Below are 19,248 nucleotides of genomic sequence, written 5' to 3' on the forward strand. Positions count from 1 at the left end.
GAAAATTAAGACTGTTAATTGCATTAAAATTAAGGGTCCACAAATGAACAGTTCATAATCAGTCGAACAATTTAATTAAAGATCAAGCAAGCATGAAGTAATTATAGAAAATCCCAAACAAAAATAATCTATCTTAAAATAAATTGTGGAACAAGGTGAGTAAAAAGGTGGCAACTTTATTCATTTGACAAGTTGACAAACGTTTTACAGCATGGACAACGACTGTAGTCAAGAGCATAGACATGGATTTTGTTTATTTTTCAGTTCAATACCCAAACAAAAATTCTTGCAGGTATCCCAAAGGCTCGAAACTACTGAATTTAATTCACACAAAAACATTTAATTACTTCCGCATAATAGTTGTATTAAATTCATCCTGTCTACTTGATATCTAATATAAAACAGATTATTTTCTTACAGTGTGTTGTAGGTGTTCAAACGGATGTTCCTCCGTGACACTCTGACGAAGGCGGAAGTACACGCCGAAACATGTCAGGTATTTGAACACATACAAACTGTCTGTAAGAAAAGAGTGTGTTTTAAATTAAGAAATTTAATTACTTCGATATAGGTGAGCGAACGTGTCCTATTACGCGTCCCAAGACACCCCAAAACTTAAAAAGAACTTGTCTTAACATTTTGGATGATTTGGAGCAGTAATGGCAAGTGTGAGTTGGCACTATACACAAAAAAAAAAGTATGCCAATAGTCATTTTAATCTCATGGGAGAAATTAGATTTTTATTTTGCGAAGGGTATTTCAAAAAAGTAAGCAGGTAAACTAAACAAAACTACACTTTAAAGAATTCAGAACATCTTTGATGCACGGGAATGTAGAACATCACATTTAAAAATATAAAAATGAAATTACCCCCCCAAAAAGTACCCAGAATCCAGATTAATAGTCTGAGGGGTGTGTGGATCAGGGAGTGGGAAGAGGGGATTGGGGAGGGACAATCTGCTCGAGTCAATCCAGGGGTGTGTCTACAGCAATTGACCAGAGAACTGCTTCACACTGAAATAAAGAGTAAAATGCACAAGAACTTCAATTAACAAGTCGTTACAAAAAGAAAAAAAAGTATTTTCATCATAGGCTACAGCAGGGGCTTGGACGACGAGGGAGGGGATGGGTGGGTGGTGGGGTACAATTCGGTGGGCAAAAAAACAAACAAACAAATGGACAAAAATGGAAAAAAAGGGGGCGAGGGGGCAAAAATTGAAACATGGGGGTGGGGTTAGTCCTTGAGTCCAAGCAGGTGCAGCACACTGAAGGGGGTGGAGAGGGAGGAAAGAGGGAGGCAGGGTTAGTTACCATGGCAACACCACTCCTAATTAGACAGTAGCAGCAAGCAGCAGAAGCTTGTACAGCTGTATTAGCGTCGACAAAAAAGAAGGAAGTGGTGTGTTGTATACGTGCCTACTGGTTGCCAAGGGAGACAGAAGAGGAGGAGCCCCCTGCTATTTGGCAGACTGTGATTTGTTGTCACTTGATCTAACTAAAAACAACAAAATCACTAGTCTTCCACACAGCAGCAGCCAGGGGAAGAATCACTCCACTCCCTGCTTCACACTGCAACGGCTTCGAAGGGGGGTGGGGGTAGGCGGATTCAATATATTTTTTTTGGCTACATTTCTCTTTTTTTTTCTTTCCAATTCAAGGAACCTTGAGGAGTTCAATTGTCAACCCCCCAAAGATTGCTTGCCTCTCCTTAGCCGTTTAGTGTAAGAGGAAGGTTTGAACTACTTGCAGATTGCATGGGGAAGAAAGGAAGGATGTTAGTGGAAAGACAGCAGGCAAGAGACACTAGAGATACAGCGTGAATGCATTTTATAACTATTTCTAAACATGGCATTTGAGAAATTGCCTCAATTACATATTGCGTGCGCCTGCTAAAAAGACACACGCAAACACTTTTGAATACACTGAACAAACAGGCACTCGAGCAGGAGTAGGGAACCTTTTTATTCTGCGTGTCCATTGGTGGCCATACATGTACGAAACCACAGGACGCGACCAAACATATGGATTGTAAACGATTAACTGTTGTGGATCAAATGTTTGGGGCCTTTTTTCAAACAATTCCTTGTACATGAACTGAAATTATGTGCTATTTATATTCTCTGCACTGACAACATGCACAAACACTCAAGGTCTACCATATTTTTTTACACCAGATTCCAAGTCGCTTGATTTTGAGTGTGCGTCAATACAGAGTCATGAGATCTCAGCTATGTAGTAAACTGAGGGTTGGAGCACATCCCAAGTGGCTTTTTTTTTAAAACAAAATTATCCCAATGACAACTCATGGGTTGTGGAGCCGGGTATAAACAAACGGGAAATTTCAAATCACACTCTCCCTTTTTTGAGGGTGCAAATCAGTTTGTCTGCTGGCATATTCTATTAGATTTGGTGAAGGCGCTTAGAAATAAAATGTATTATTATGATTATTATTGTTAAATACTATTGCAAAGTCTTGGCTTTTCACGTTAAAATATTTCCACACTGGAAACATGATCATTGTTAAATTAGTTTAATATTAGCTTTCAGCAAATAGGACCAGAATGTCCTACCACTGGCTGAGTTACAATGTTGCAGATAATTTAATATTATTGATAAATAAGTTTATGTGTCTATCTATATTGATATATTTTGCAATATCTGTGCATCTCTGTTTTGTTTCTATATGACGTTGATAGGGCCCAATGTCTGATCGCATGATCAGGATATCCAAATCAAATCCGCAAATTCTTATCGCCTGGAAAATTGTAATTACAGTAAAGTCTCGTTATATCGATATTCAAGGGAGTCCGAAAAAATATCGATATAACCGGGACTATCGATATATCCGACCCTGTTTGCATGTAATTTTCTCCGTGCGTGCATAGAAATGGTATCGATATAACCAGGACTATCGATATATCCGATATCGATATAACGAGACTTTACTGTATTTTAAAAAGCGAGGCCCCTCAACATGAAATTCATCAACCCCATTTAGTGTGAACACAGAAAAAAGCCCCAAGACAAAGAGGACAGGGCGTTGTCCATTTGAAGTTTTCAAATTTTCCATTTCATGTTATGGCAAACTTATTGTAATGTTTTGAAGAATTGTACCCAAGTTCCCTTACCCCTGCGCAATAAAATGAGACAAAAAGTGGTTTTGAGAGAGAAAGGGTCAGAGTAGAACTTGCCTGTTCTGTAGAAGATACTGGGCATTCTGGATCTGATCCTGAGTGCCCACAATAGTAATGATGCGATCCTCTGAGCCCTCTAGAGGCTCGTCGATCTTAATGGATGCGCCGGAATCATGCCGGATCTGTTTGATCCGCTGGCCGCCCTTGCCGATGATGGAGCCCGCCAGCTGACACGAGACATCGGAAATTGTGGCCGTGGTGGGAAGAAGGTGGAGCAAAAGAAAAGAAGCAGATGCACAAACATATTAGTCAGGGACCAAACCTTCAATTAGAAAAAAATGCATGTAGGGGATCAATCTGACAAGTGTTTTTGTGCTACTGTACAGATTGATATCAGGGCTGACATGGCAGGAAATTTCCATTTCTGTCATTACAGTCCTCAATACACTAAGCATTTCATGACATGCAGTATTTAATTTGCATCAGTTTAATTTCAAGTGTTCATAAGGTGCATCACCCTACATCGAACACATTTGCTTAACTCACATCTTTGGGGATTGTCACTTGTGTGGTGATGACCGGGTCATTGTAGGAGCCCCGTCCGCCTAACGGCAAAAAAAATGGAAACGTTATAAAACACCGCAGGACATTATTGCTTTAGGGGGACGCGGGGGGGGGACACAGTATTCCTCAAATGGGTCGCAAGGATGAGCCGCTTTCACACAACAAAATTGGAGCCTCAAAAGAAGCTGCAGCATGTATCAGCCTGTGTCTTTCACACATCACACAGTGGAAGTGGGATGTTGCCCTAACAGCAGGCACTTTCACACTGGGACACTGCATCCCACAAACAGATAATTAGAGGACGGCAGTCATCCATGCATGGTGTGACATATAACGGGGCGGGGGATGAGAGTGTTAAACTTCACACCACAATTGCGATTAGCGCTTTTATGACTCCGATACTACCCCCAAGGGCAAATTGTTGGCAAGACAATTTGGTATTCCAAACTAATTGTGTGCTTTGGTTGCCATTTTAACAGAACAGTGACAAGTAAAAACACGCAATAAATACATAAATAAAAAAATAATGTCAAAAAAAAAAGAAAAATGTCAGCTTTGGACTTACCGGACTGGTAGCTATCCCAGGAAGAGCTGTTATCTGCACAAGACAGAAAGGAGCAATGCTCAAAGACATTTTGGACAATTAAAAAAAATTACAATCCCACATGCAATTGACTACATTTTTTTCTGTTAAGCACAAGTTCACAATTAGTTTCAAGGAAAATGTCATTTCCCTAGGCTGTGGCTGTTGTACATAGCAAATGTCAATAAAAAAAAAAATAGATTTTATCCGATACACGTTTGCAATCCGGCCATAGAAAGGTGTACGACTTACCATATCCTGCCCCACTCTGTAAAAATCAAACAGAAAAGTACAGAGGTTACCAAGAGGCCACATCTCTGTTCGCATCCCGCATGAGGAGTGCACGCTAAGACCGGCATCAACATGCATCGTCAATGGAACAGACGCAACTAAAAAGTCAGCCAGTTTTCATCCATATGCCAGACTCCTCCCCCTTCCAATCAGCCCCCATTTTCACCTGCTATTCAGTGGCTGCTGTCGCCGGGGCAACAGGCAATTCAAAAACACTGTTGCTGGGCGACGGCAGGCCCTGCCAGCTCTCAGAGAGGGCGGTGGGTGGGAGTCTGTCAACAAAGCACTATTGCCTAGCAACCAACCATGGTCACCGCCACTCGCTCTCGCTCTCTTTGCACAGAAAAATAAGCTGACCATGAAAAAGTACACACTAAGAGGGTAATTATAACTGATTACTATGGGATGCCTCCAGCTGGGGCGATTACGGTCGTTTCGGAGAGATGGCTGGTATATAAGAGCGGGTGAGTTGGGTTTTAGTAAAGCTTGGGGGTGACTGCAACACAATGCGCAATCACAGCATGTCACAAACCGGTGGCGAGCAGCATGCACTGGCCTCAGGATGCAGACGGCACACGAGCAGCATGCATTCAAGCAAGGGTCACTAACCATGTTATCAGTGTAGCGATCCGGTCTACCTCTTCTGTCGCTGGTCATGAAAGAGAAACAGAAGGAAGGGAGGTGAGAATGGAGGTGGGGGTGGAACAAAATTTAAATGCTTAGAAAAAAAAAACGCTTGAAAACGTTCCAAGGGGAGGAGGAGAGGAAAAGAAATTGCGGTACAGGTCAACCTGCACACACACGCTGCGCAAGATTACAGTATAAACACATTTTCTCCCAGCCATCTTCCCACACAGTCACAGGAACAGCTCTGACAGTGTTATGGTGAGAGGAGTGACAGGTGGTGGTGATGAAGATCATAGCCAAGGGCTGCTGCTTGCTGCTCCCACCCGTCGTAATGTGCATTTATTTGCTAGCCTCGTCACTATTGCCGAGGACATTTGTTTGGAATCTCATTTTCTTCACCTGATTTCCATATGTTCAGTCGATATGTTTAGAATCATTTGTTGCATCTACAAGATACATTGGTATGATATAAACTGAGTCATTTGATACAGAAAACCCACCAATGATGTTCAAGTATACTTGTATAGCAGGCAAAAGTGCTTGCCGTCAGTCATATTTGACATGATTACTGGTTTCTACTCACCAATTACACGACAAGGCTGTCAGAATTGAGTAGCCTTTTGTGAACAAAGTCAAGCACCGTGCGTTTGTGATGGTGTAGACTGCTATGTTAGCTTCTGGCGCTAACCAGCTGGCTCGTGAGAGAATGATATCGCAAGACGGTTTTGTGTGTTGAAAAGGGGAACTGGGATGAGGACTTAAATACAGAGACTGACAAATAGAGGAATAAAGGAAACATAAGGTGATCATCAAAAAATTAACTCAACTTACTTTGACCTTTCATCTGAGCCACGGTATGAGTCATAGTAACGATCATCTCTGTGGAAAAGATAGAAGGGGAAAGGGGTGACTAAAAAAAGAAACAGTGATACACCCAAGCATGATAACATCGACTTCATGTAATGGACAAATATATGTGCACATTGCACAGCGCCGAATTTCAGTCAGAAAACTGGACATCATTTACCCAACAAAATTGGAAATTTAATGCAAGTGTGTGGACTACAGAAAAAGAATAAGCAAACACACATATCATGCAAACAACACGTGTCTGTCTTCCATTTAATTTTTAAGGCTGAACAAAGAAATGAACGCCTTACCCGCCACGGTGCGAGCGACCCATGGACAGAGTGTGACCTCGGTTCCTGCTCTGGTGGTGCGGGGGAGGACCCCGACGGGGACTGATGTCATCATAATCCCTGCGAGAGGGGGGCAGCGGCCCGCGAGTCGACCTGCTGGAGGACATTCGATCGTAGCCGCGGTCACCGGCGCTTGGGCGGCTTCCTCGTATGGGAAAACTGCTCATTAGCCGGCGGCTGCTGCCGCCCCTCTCCTCGTATGCCATCGTGAAGCCTCCATAATCATAGGTTTCGTCATAGAAATTGGGATCGTATGGCTGTGAGCGACCTTTGATGGGAGCCTACAAAAAGAAAGGAATTGAGGATCATGAATGCAAGTAATTTAAAATTGGATTAATCCAACCATCCACTCTCAAATTCACACCTAGGGACAATTTAGAGCATTCCATTTTCCTCCCATCATTGTTTTTGGAACGTGGGAGGAAACCGGAGTACTCAGAGAAAACCCACACCGGCACTCAGTTGAGTGTGTGTATGCATGTGTCTTTTGACACATGCATACACACACTCAAATTGCTGGAGTTGACAGTGCAATCTTGTCGGCACATGTTTAACAGACCTCGGATTTGTAGCCACATCTGAAAGAGGTCTTATTCCATTCTGAAGGCATCTTGGCCCATACATGTAACGCCACCCTCGCAAATGCCCCCTTCCCTGGATGGACTATATAATGCCGACAAAGTCACTAAATCAGTGGTCTCAAACTCGCGACCCGCGGGCCAACTGCGGCCCCTGAAAGAATATTTTGCGGCCCGCCTTGACATGAAAGATTAATGTTAGTGAAGCCCGCATGATTGATATAAATGAAACTTGTGCATGGAGCTGAACAAACCATGGAACAAACCATGATTTTGGAGCGACAGAGGGAATTTAATCACTGATGTGCAGACTTCAAGACGCACAAAGCCACATTTCAAGTTTTTGCGGACCCATTCTGTTTTGACGTGCAAGATGCCCCTCCTGTGTTCCAAATGGAGTCCTGTGACCTACAGTGCCAATCTGCACTCATAGCCAAGTTCAGGGATGTGAATGGAGAAGCAGACAAGCTTGGGCAATTTTTGAGTTAACCCCCAGCTTCCCTGAACTTTCCCGAATGTTCAAGCGGACCATGTGTCTTTTTGGGAGCACATACTTATGTGAGAAGCTTTTCTCCACCTTGAACTTCAATAAGTCCAAGTACGGGTCCAGACTTACTGATGAGCATCTTCAAGCCCTACTCAGTCTCCACTGCCTCCTCCCTCAAGCCAAATGTGGCTGCCAGGTCTTTAGCAGTAAGAAGTAGGCAAGAGAAGCCATGTTTGGGACAGTTCATGTTCAATATTTTATTTATGTTCAGAAGTTTTGAAACTTTATTAAAATAATTCGTTTCTTGTGTTTTTTTTTTCAGTCGTCTGTATCTGCCTTATGATCATTATAATTATTTAATTTATTTATTACCGGTTAATTTATTTTGTATTCATTTTTCCATGTATTCATTTAATTCATTTTTGTGTGTTAAAAATAAAAATTTTGAGAACATTGGAATGTTTTATCTGTGCTTTTCTTGTGAAAATCCTGATGCGGCCCAGCCTCACCCAGACTCTGCCTCCAGCGGGCCCCGGGTAAATTGAGTTTGAGACCCCTGCACTAAATGTTTGGACGTATACAGTATCTCGTGTGGGGCAACTAAAAATTCTATAAGAATGACAAATGCAGCCAAGCTATAAAAATGAAGTTTGCCAGACACAAATGCAGAAAAGGATGTCTAACACAGGTCTTTCTCTCTCACTTACGACAGCGATAACCTCCAGCATGGTCTTGATACATTCAACCACGCGCTCCATTTTACCACCGACCAGCACTACACGGTCTGTCGACTGAGGACAACAATCTTGATACAGCTTGATACTGGTCTTTGTATTCTAGGGGAAAACAAACAAAAGAAAACATGTTTGCAATAAAATATAATCGTAAAAGTACTTGAAAACAAACAAAAAAAAATGAGTAGGTGTGTCCCTGCTTGACCAACACCCTGAATTAACATCAGTGCACAAGTGAGATGAGGTTAGGTTAGTTATGATAGTTAGCCGTGTTAACTGCCTTGGTCGCAAATGGTCTCAATCACCTTGCTTATTTTGAATTAAGGCACCACAAGATACCTTTTTTGCCTATCAAGTAAAAAATATTTTAATCGTGGAAAAAAGGGGTAATTCTGTATCTTTCCAGCCAGTACAATGTGCCAAAAACCTCGCAATTGACCCTGATGTCCAATCATGGCAACAAAACCGTGACAACTCCCCCCCAAAAAAAATAAAGTAGCTTTTTTGAGTAAGAAACACCCATGTTTCATTACGCAACTTGGGGGGGGGGGGTTCTTTACAAATACAGTAAAGTCTCGTTATATCGATATTCAAGGGAGCCCAAAAAATATCGATATAACCGGGACTATCGATATATCCGATCCTGCGCCGAACTGCATTAAACAAAAGCCGCCAAAAGAGGGCAGCCAAGCGCCATATAAGAAACGGAGCTGGCCATTAGCTCCCTTTTTTTTGGGGGAGAGATGTTCCCTCAAAATGGCACATATAATTCTTTAATGATTGTAAACATGTATGCTTTAATCTTCAGAACTACAGTGTATTTGAAACATATTCATAACTGGATGTGTAACAAGAAAGCATATTATCCGAATCTGAAGCCATTGTTTGGATTCACAAGCAATGCAAGACGTCTTGGCGTGAAGTCATTTTTATTTGCATTTGAATAAAAAGTGACATCGGCTGTCCTTTAATACACAGTATGGAATGTTAATAATTTTCAAAATCATCGCGCTTCAGCAGACAAAACAAGAAACATTGTTGCAAAAAACGATTGCATTCATATACAGTACAGTGGGCATGTACATAACACAACAGGGAAACTGCAACGCTTACATCTTACTGTATTATGTATACAATTTAAAAAAGTCATCAATCTTCTTCTGCTTCCCATTTTTACCTTTTAACACAAACACTTCAATCTCGTCTGCTACACACGAGCTAGCGTCTGAAAATGAAAATGGCTCTGCTACACGGGTGCTGGGCACGTAACCAAGTCACCTGACCAAGTCGACCAATGGCGCGACTGATGGCGTGACACGTAACCAAGACACGTGACCAAGTTGACCAATGGCGCGACCGATGGCGTGTCACGTGACAAAGTCACACGGCCAAGTCGACGAATAGCGCGACCGATGGCGGCTCATGTGACCAAGTCGACCAATGGCGCGACCGATGGCAGCTCACGTAACAAGACACGTGACCAAGTTGACCAATGGCGCGACGGATATATCGATATAAACAACAAAAATGGCCGGCGGGGGATGAAAAGGAGCACCGTAATAACCGGATTATCATAATAACCGGGTATCGTACTAAACGGTACTAATTATACATAAAAAGACTAGAAATGTGCAAGGGAAATGAAAATAGTATCGTAATAAGCGGTACTATCGATATAACCGATATCGATATAACGAGACTTTACTGTACCTCTCGGAGCTCCTTGATCTTGGCACCTTTCACTCCAATGATGGAGCCAGCCAGGCTCTGGTGGATCAGTAGACGCAGATCACACTCAAAATCCATGCCATTGTACTGCTGGTACTGCAGAGCACATGTTAAAATGTGAATACAGATCATGTGCTTTGTTCATAGTCTAAATCTGCAATCACATCGAGTCCTTTACCTCCTCCAGTGTAGGGATGGTCTTGAGCAGGATCTCACCAATGGTCTCTATGTCAGCGCAGATGCACAGGATGCTTTACATTGCACATGCCAAAGACAAGTCAGTGGCAAAAGAGGGTGGCAATGCAGGGAGCCCAGGAGGCATCCCAAAAGGAAAGGAGAGTTCACATTTTAGATTAAATAAGGATGACAGTCAAAGGATACATTTGTTTAACCTAACCAAAAATATTCAAACATTAGGTCCATTATTCAGTTAACTTGTGATGGTAGAGCAGTAATAATGACACTTTAGCTGTCGATAAAAGTACACAACACAATGTGATTACAAAGAGACTTTTCTAGGTCTTTTGTCCAGATCAAAATAAAAATAAATAATGAAAGAAAAGAGACGAAAAAGGGAAACCAAAAGAGAGTGACAGCAATCAGTGACCACTGGAGGGGCAAGACAGGAGAGTGAAATCTGGGGACAAATTCTCTGGTGGAGGGTTTAAAAAAACTTGCACCAATGCGCACTAAGGAGAATTCACAAGCGGAAATCTGTTGTGGGTGCTCATGACAGAACCATGATTTTTAATACATACGTCAAACAAGCTATTAAAGACCACCCAAACATAAACTCATTGTCTTGAACAGCAAGTTTGACGAGAGATGTCTGCACCCCATAAGCAAGAAAAAAAAAACTGAACAGATGATGGTTAAGTACTAGATGTCAAATTAAGATTTGCACAACTGGTGCCGGTGCCAAAATGGTGATAACGGGAGATGCCATACTATATAACCAAATGAGGCATATATGAGCAGGAATGGGACAGTGGCATCCTGCACGTTCAAATAAATTGAAGCAATTAGTGGTTACACCTAAATGAAGAAAAAACCAGGTGACCAAGGACAAAAACTGTACCAGGGAATGGGGTGGTCAGCTAAGGCTGGTTATCTAATGGAACGAGGAAGAATGGGTTGGCACAGGACACAGCGGAAGATTTATGGGACTAACACACAAATAAAGCACCCATAACACTGACTTTGAGAGGGCGGAAGATAGGAAAACATAATCATTAATGAAAAACAACAAAAGCATCTTAGCTGGCACAACATAAAGCAGATTTTAACAAGGTTGAGGAAAAAGACCAGTGGTAGACTGAAAAAACCTGGCAAACAATTGATGTGACTTAAAAAAAATAAATAAATAAACAAAAAAAAAAAAGAAAGATAATTTTGGACATTAAGGCTTTTTTTAAAACCATGGCTAACATACAGTGAACACAAGTAGGTTATCAAATAACTGTTGAGCTGATAAAGAGGCAGGATGACTATGACTGATCTTCTCGTCTGTTTGACCTGTAGTCAGGCAGTGAGAGGGAGGAGCTGAGGGACATACCGCTCGGGCCCACTGCTGTCTGGGACTGACACACTGGCATTGTACTGGGCGTGGTGGCATGGGCAGAGGGGCCGGGGCCATTCAAGCGCGGATGTCATTCGAGTAAGTCGCCCGTTTAGGGAACGGGGCGCGATTATGGGCAGGGCCAACCGGGGTCAGGTGGGCGGGCGGGCGCAGGAGGGGCCGTCCAGAACATGGGCAACAGAGGAGGAAGTGGGCAAAAAAGTCAACAGCAAAATAATAAACAAGGGGGAGGGGAGAGGGGGAACAGTTTTAATATACAGGCTCTACACTGATCATGTGTTGAATTCTCTTAGATTGGCTTGGCAAAGAGGAGAGAAGGTGACATTGGAAAAGAGAGATCATGGCATATTAAGAACATGAGTTCAACGTTTGGGAACAGACCAGAAGACAGCAGGAGATGGGGGGGTAGGGGAGGGCAAACTGGAGGCAATGACTGCATGAAAAAAAGACCTGGCCAGGTTACCTGAATGCTAAACGGTGCTCGTCTATGACTTTATCATTCAGAGGTAGAAACAACAATAGGGATGGTCCAGATTAAACTACATTAACATGGTAATCTTAAAAGTTACCCAGAAGTATTGCGATCAAAGAAAAACTGCTCCCTAATAGGTTTTCAAAGGCTGTGGAAAAGGGGTGGAGGCTGGGGTACAAAAGAACAAAACCTCAATGTGTACTCACGTCTGAACGCAGTGCTTTGATGTTTTTGCCACCCTTCCCAATTACAGCTCCTGCATTCTGTCAGTAAAATAAAAATGAAGAGAAATGGACAAATTGCACAAGATAGTGGAAACAGAAAGGGAGACAGCCCCCCCCAAAAAATCAAACAATAAGATGGTTTATATCAGCACATCTATTGCTTAGAACATAAAAAAATAAAAGGAATGGCTCGTTTACTTTGCTCTGCAGGAGGATGCGAAGTTCAATCATCTCGTCTGAGCTCCTGGAGCGCTTGAACGATTTCTGCTGATCTGCATCCTCGGCGGGACGCTTACCTGCCGTATAGGAGATAAACAGACAGCGTGAAGCTGGCTAACATTCATGCCACACAAAAGTGAAAACAGTGGAACCCCAGACACCATTTGTTTTACAGCTTGCAGATTTTGAAGGTTGGGCAAAAGAAACCATGGCAAACAAAATGTGGAGCTTCGGCTGTCCCTTTGTGCGACATATATGCACATCACACTATCAGTGTGATAGAAAATATACAGAATTTAAGTTATCATATTTAAAGGTTTCATGTTGTTGTATGCTTAGTTGGCTGAAAAGAATGTGAGGTGAACAGACAGAGCCTGTTAAACGGTCATCCTCAGGTAGAAGATCTGGCCTTGGGTGGAATTTAGGCCTTTGTAAACTCCTTCACAGGAAGCGCTCATTAGCCAGGTCACAAATCTATCAGTTCATGAAAAGACAACCCATTAAAATGTATATGTTCTGTTGGTTTAAGGATGTTGGTGCAACGGACGTCCAGAGGTGTTGTATTCAAATCAAGAAGACTGTTTTACTAATGTATCATTGAAAGTTGCATATACTCTCAATAGCTTGGCAGAGGGCTGCAGAGGTTGAGCGTCGCTCAAAGAAGCGCTTCTTGAAAACTGCGCCCCCTCCCGTCAGTAAAAGACAATCATCTTGTCTTTAAGCCTTTGTTCAGTGTCCGAGCGAACATCTCTGACACAGTGTGACACCTCATTTCATATACAGTGAAACCTCGGTTTACGAACGCCTTGGCTTACGAACTTTTTATGAAAATTTTACCTTGGCATACGAACTACAGTAAAGTCTCGTTATATCGATATTCAAGGGAGTCCGAAAAAATATCGATATAACTGGGACTATCGATATATCCGACCCTGTTTGCATGTAATTTTCTCCGTGCGTGCATAGAAATAGTATCGATATAACCAGGACTATCGATATATCCGATATCGATATAACGAGACTTTACTGTATTTTCCGGGATACACACGGAGCTGCCACAATGAGTGATGTCGTTCGCGAACGAGCCCGTTCTCCTAACAAGAAAATAGTGGCCACTGTTTTTGTCTATTCCCGCCCCCAGTCTTCGGTTAAAGCCACGTGATTGGTCAAGAACGCAGCAGTAGGGGATGGGGTTAAAGACAGAGAGTGAGGCCGTTCTTCAAAAAACAAAATGGCGTCTTCGGTTAAAGCCACGTGATTGGTCAAGAAACTAGGAGTTGGGGGGGAGGGGGGGGCTTAAACATTAAAGAGACATGCAGACAGAGAGAGTGAGAAAACACACACAAAAGGGAGATGACAGAGCTTGAAACAAAAAACAAAAGTGTGAGAGTAGTGAGAAAATGGAAATAAAACAGTTAAAATATCCCATCAATCAGGCTCCAAAAATAACCCGCACAGGTCATCTGTACACTTGATGCAAAAAACTATCAACCCAGCTAAACGATCACAATTGATGAAGAACGAGACACAATTATCACAGAGAAAGCACCTAGAAGGGATCGTTCCTCAAGATGGTGAAAGAAGCCTATGTTTCTCATCAAGTGTTTAATGCTGAGGAAACCGGACACTCCATTCCATCAAGCCATTAACGACCATCAAAGGTAAATAAAATGACTTTATTGTCCAGTACAGTTTATTTCTTTAATCATAATACTATAGCACATTTATTATACATAAAATAAGGTATTTTTGTGTAGTTTTAAGGCTTCGAAATTTAGAAAGTAGAAAATTATGTTTCATGGGGACCTGGGTAGGGATTATTCTCATTTTAATGGTTTCCTATGGGACAATAATTTTGGGGATACACACTTTTCGCCTTACACACAAGTCTGGGAATCAATTAAGTTTGTAAGCCTAGGTCCCACTGTATCATCATTCTGATTGTTTTTCTTGTGCATGTGGTTGTTTTGGGGGATGCAAACTTTTTTAATGGACATTAGAACTTCAACGGTCATTTTTGTAAAATATTTTGGGTGTGTGGTGAGTTAGAAATGATCTTCAAATTATTCTGAGAAAAAAAAAAGAGTGAAAGAAATATAATATTCTATATTGTCACCATCTTTTTAAAGGCATGAATTAATACCATCTGATCTTTTATGTAAAGCATGTGGATTTGTCCTGTTCATGAAATGTACAAAACAAATACAGTTGCTTTAAAGGACAACTGACGTCACTTTTTTGTTTCTTACCTGAAAGAAGAAAAACAGAAAAACCTTTTATAGCATCTAAAATACCCAAAACACGCAGTATGATATTTTTATTCAAATGCAAAACACCAATAAAAATGACTTAAAGTGTCCAAAATCTGCAAAAAAAATTGAGCTGGGAATTGGGCATTATCAGAAAGTCCCGCCCTCAGTTCGTGACGTCACGCCTCGACATCTTGCATTGCTGGAGAATGAAAACAATGGCTTCAGATTGGGAGAATATGCTTTCTTGTTACACATCCAGTTATGAATGATTCAAATAGTTCTGAAGAGGAAAGCATACATGTTTGCAATCGATTAAAGAATTTATTCTGTGCTTTTTGAGGCAACATTGGGGGGAAATGTCTCACCCAAAAAGAGGCACAAAATGGCCACCGAGCTGTTGTGAGGAATGAATCAGCCCGTTTCCACAGGCTGATAAATTCCTTCCATGGAGCTTGGACGCTCTGTTCTGGCGCAACACGAGGTTTTCAGACCAAACAAGTACAGCAAAATACATTGACGTAATGGAAGGACTGCTACAATGTGACTTTTTTCGGTCAGGGGCGTTGCTTTAGTGACGTCACGTACGGACTCGTCACCAACTCAAAAACAAGACTTCCTGAATATTTAATATAATTAAAACGTAAAATATAGCTATATGCGGTGGACTCGTATTAAAATACGCTAAGTAGAAGTCATTTGAAGCCATTTGACAAATTATGGACACAACTTGTCCGGAGACATCGGTTGTCCTTTAAAGGACAACCGACAATTATGGACACAACTTGTCCGTAGACGTCGGTTGTCCTTCAGGACAACCGACGTCTCCGGACAAGTTGTGTCCATAATTTGAAAAATGGCTTCAAATGACTTCTACTGAGCGTATTTTACAAGGATTCCACCGCATATAGATATATTTTACGTTTTAAGACTTGCGCTGAATATTCTGAAAGTCTTTTGAGTTGGTGACGAGTCCTACAACTACGTCACTGAAGGCACGCCCCTGACCGAAAAAAAGGACACATTGTAGCAGTCCTTCCATCACGTCAATGCTTGTTTGGTCTGAAAACCTTGTGTTGCACCAGACAGAGCCAGAAGAGGGCGTCCAAGCTCCATGTAAGGAATTTATCAGCCTGTGGATACGGGCTGATTCATTCCTTACAGGAGCTCGGTGGCCATTTTCTGCCTCTTTTTGGGTGAGATATTTCCCCCCAATGTTGCCTCAAAATGGCACGGAATAAATTCTTTAATCGATTGCAAACATGTATGCTTTCCTCTCCAACAATGCAAGACGTCTTGGCGTGACGTCACGAACTGGGGGCGTGACTTTCTGAAAATTCCCAATTCGCAGCTCAATTTTTTGCAGATTTTGGAGACTAAGTCATTTTTATTGGTGTTTTGCATTTGAATAAATATATAAATTTTGGGTATTTTAGATGCTATAAAACGTTTTTCGGATGTCAGTTAGGAAACAAAAAAAGTCCCTCCATCACGTCAATGAATTTTGCTGTACTTGTTTGATCTGAAAACTTCGTGTTGCACCCAAAAGAGGCAGAAGAGGGCGACAAAGCTCTGTGTAAGGAATTAATCAGCCTGTGGAAACGGGCTGATTAATTCCTTACACGGAGCTTTGTCGCCGTTTTCTGACTCTTTTTTTAGTGCTACATCCCCCCCCCCCGTATTGCCTCAAAATGGCACGGAATAAATTCTTTAATCGATTGCAAACATGTATGCTTTCCTCTTCAGAACTATTTGAATCATATTCATAACTGGATGAGGAACAAGAAAGCATATTCTCCGAATCTGAAGCCATTGTTTTGATTCTCCAGCAAGGCAAGACGTCTTGGGGTGACGCCACGAACAAGGAGCCGGGACCTTCTGAAACTGGCCACTTCCTGGTTCATTTTTATATAGTCATTTTTATTGGTGTTTTGCATTTGACTAAAAATATCATACTGTGTGTTTTGGGTATTTTAGATGCTATGAAACGTTTTTCTGATGTCAGTTAGGAAACAAAAAAGTGATCATCAATGCACTGGTGCACTGCCTCGTTTTACGAAACTTTATGAGATCCTTGTAAAGCATCTTTGAGTGGATGGAAGTGATGATAGCCCAAAGGCATAAAGTACCCTGCAGAGAGAGTGCGCAACTTGTCGATGGTAATGTGGCTGTCCACCAGTACCATCACACCCACAGTTATTACCATTTGTCTCGGTGCTGAATGAGGAATCGTCTTGCGGGTCGTCTTTCATGTCCATGATGACCTCTGAACGTGGAGGAAGAAAATGGGTTGGAGAGTCACACCCGTTCGGGCAACTGACCAGAAAATGGGATCCGCTTGTTGTGGTCACCTGTCAAACACAACGTGAGACAGTGGTGGTGGGGCGGAGGAGTAACCACTTAATTTATTGTGCTTGTGTAGAAATCAGGATTTGACCGCTGAGATGCAAAAGAGGAACTGGTGTGATGTCTCAGCATGAGCCACAGTCAGTAATGTGCTCTCATCATTAACTATTGATTTTTAGTTGGGGCTGAACACACACACACACACACGCACGCACGCACACGCACGCACGCACGCACACACACACACACACACACACACGCGCATGGATATAGCTCGCACCATATAGCTAGCCTGCTGTTGACACAATTAACTAAATTAAACAGTTTTAGAGTAGACATTTGCGTTATTCTTTTCATATGATTCTGCAAATGAAAATATAAAACAACAAAAAAAAAGCAACTACAAGAGAGTGATGTCCCTGCAAGAGTCAATAATTGATGATTTTTAATTGTGGCTGAACAATTGGTTACATTCATATTGACATTGCAACTTGACAGAAAAAAAATGTTCAATCCGCCTAGGCTACTATTTTTTTTAGAATGCTTCAATTCAGTTGGCTGAGAGAAATGTTTTGAGGTGTGGCCTTAATATGATGTGTTTACAAATCATTGTTTAACTAAATTGAAGTAATAAAGCCATTGATTTTTGTTTGAATTTGATTTATAACAAACTGATTGATGTTGGTGCAACATTTCTTGGCTTGACTGTTGTATGTACAGTTGTCACATGGAATACAAAAAGATCAGAAGTTAACGTGTTTTGGAATTTAAAAATTATTGTGTGAAGAATATGATAATTCTTTACTGTAATATAGATAAAAATATTGCTTAGCTTGGTTTAAAAAGGCCTAAGAGGACCGTGAAAGTTAGCACATTAATTTAAAAATTTAAAATGGAGGAAAATAAAAATCGACAACGAGAAACGGGGAAAAAATTGATTGAACTTTACGCTCTTTTTGCTAACACTACAGTTTATAAAGGTGAGTAAATTGTATTTTCATAACGCATAGAAGTTGTAGAATATATATTTTTCTCCATAACTGCCAAGTTTCAAGCAAAAAGAAGCATTAACATATGTTTCTAGAGCTCGAAATTTTCTTTCCTAGTATTCAGTGACAGCCATTTTTGATTTCTGACGAAAACCTGCCTGCATTCGATCGTTGATATTTGCTAATTTATATTTTCAAGCTTTTCTTGTGTTTTCTGTTCTTGTTTAGAATTTCAGAAGTTTTCCAATGGTACTTTACTCATTAAGATCTGCCAAAAATTAAGAAGGAAAGTTATGATAGTTTAAACTGTAATAAAGAACTCGGTCACAGATTTTCATTTTTTAACTGTGTAATTACAGGCAGAAAATCACCTCATTATTTCAAAAATTTAAAATTCCATTATTTCCTTATTATTTGTCATATAACAATAATGTATACATCATTTTAAAAGCTATGAAAGCTATTAAAATGCAGTTTAATATGGTATTAGAAAATATGTGATGATTTATTTTAGAAAAATTTTGTCACATCCCTAATAACAGATTGATGAGTGGGTACATTAGCCAATGACACTTATATAACAAACAAACGGCGAGGGGAAAAACCCCGGTTTGGTACCAATACATGGTTGATCGATTTTGAATTACAGATTCAAGCCGGAAAGAGAGTGGCTCACGATGAAAGCAACATTTGGATGACTTGCGTCCGTTCTAGCAATTACCAGTATACGCTAGCAAGGTGGCTCGCACAGTGGCGCATACATTAGCTATGTGCTTTGTCAAGAACGCCGTTGTCAATTCTGTTTCAATACCGGCCGCGCCGGATTGTTCGGTATATTATTTGCACTGTGGACAAGAAACTGCGACTGATCAGTAATTGACGGGTCGTCCGCTTCGACAAAAAGTGGGTACTAAGGAACACACGTCAACGGATACCAGGCTATCCGTTAGCTCCCATAAGCTAATTTCGCCATCTTGCCATCAAATCAGCTGAAGAGAAGTGGCGCGAGGTGTCTAATCTTATTTTAAAAAATGTGACGCCGGGAATTTAATCTCTTCACGACAGCGCAATTTATAACCAGCTATGAGTGTCCTCTTTGTATTTTGAGCTCGAAGTGTGTCACTAAAACGAACAAATGAGAAGCATACGAACCCAAACGTGCCGAGAGACGCCTCGCTGCCGCTCCCCCTCGCTTCACTACGGAAAAGAAAGTGCGCAGCGGCGAAACGGCCGAGCTGATTGGCT

At 41.4% G+C, this 19,248-nt stretch overlaps 2 protein-coding genes across 3 annotated transcripts in view; both read right to left on the reverse strand.

Moving 5' to 3' along the window:
* The window catches only part of frmd3 (FERM domain containing 3), a 144,673-nt gene that overhangs the window by 99,632 nt on the left and 25,793 nt on the right, over positions 1 to 19,248 (reverse strand). The window lies entirely within an intron of this gene.
* Positions 163 to 19,226, reverse strand: hnrnpk (heterogeneous nuclear ribonucleoprotein K). 2 transcript variants are annotated; one of them, XM_088994149.1, is made up of 16 exons: positions 19,156 to 19,226; positions 16,872 to 17,019; positions 12,399 to 12,496; positions 12,183 to 12,239; positions 11,481 to 11,524; positions 10,104 to 10,176; positions 9,908 to 10,021; positions 8,171 to 8,299; positions 6,360 to 6,679; positions 6,031 to 6,078; positions 5,182 to 5,221; positions 4,534 to 4,549; positions 4,264 to 4,296; positions 3,681 to 3,739; positions 3,192 to 3,361; positions 163 to 1,014 (listed from the first exon to the last, which is right to left on the reverse strand). In XM_088994149.1, exons 2-16 carry the CDS (start codon positions 16,924 to 16,926, stop codon positions 984 to 986), a joined length of 1,287 nt encoding a protein of 428 aa, XP_088850275.1. In that variant the 5' UTR covers positions 16,927 to 17,019; positions 19,156 to 19,226; the 3' UTR covers positions 163 to 983. The 2 variants fall into 2 exon arrangements, with proteins under 2 accessions (XP_088850275.1, XP_088850277.1); XM_088994151.1 differs by lacking the exon at positions 163 to 1,014 and adding an exon at positions 1,067 to 1,265.

This window comes from Hippocampus bargibanti, linkage group LG04, assembly GCF_051943395.1.
Source record: "Hippocampus bargibanti isolate YZ-2025 linkage group LG04, ASM5194339v1, whole genome shotgun sequence".
In the NCBI taxonomy this organism is placed as follows: Eukaryota; Metazoa; Chordata; class Actinopteri; order Syngnathiformes; family Syngnathidae; genus Hippocampus; species Hippocampus bargibanti.

Coding starts and splice junctions, on each gene's coding strand:
- hnrnpk (XM_088994149.1), bottom strand. CDS start 16,926: ATGGACATGAAAGACGACCCGCAAGACGATTCCTCATTCAGCACCGAG. Junction 12,240..12,398: donor GCATCCTCCTGCAGAGCAAA/GTAAACGAGCCA, acceptor TTTTACTGACAG/AATGCAGGAGCTGTAATTGG. Junction 6,680..8,170: donor TGCTGGAGGTTATCGCTGTC/GTAAGTGAGAGA, acceptor TTCTTTTTGTAG/GCTCCCATCAAAGGTCGCTC.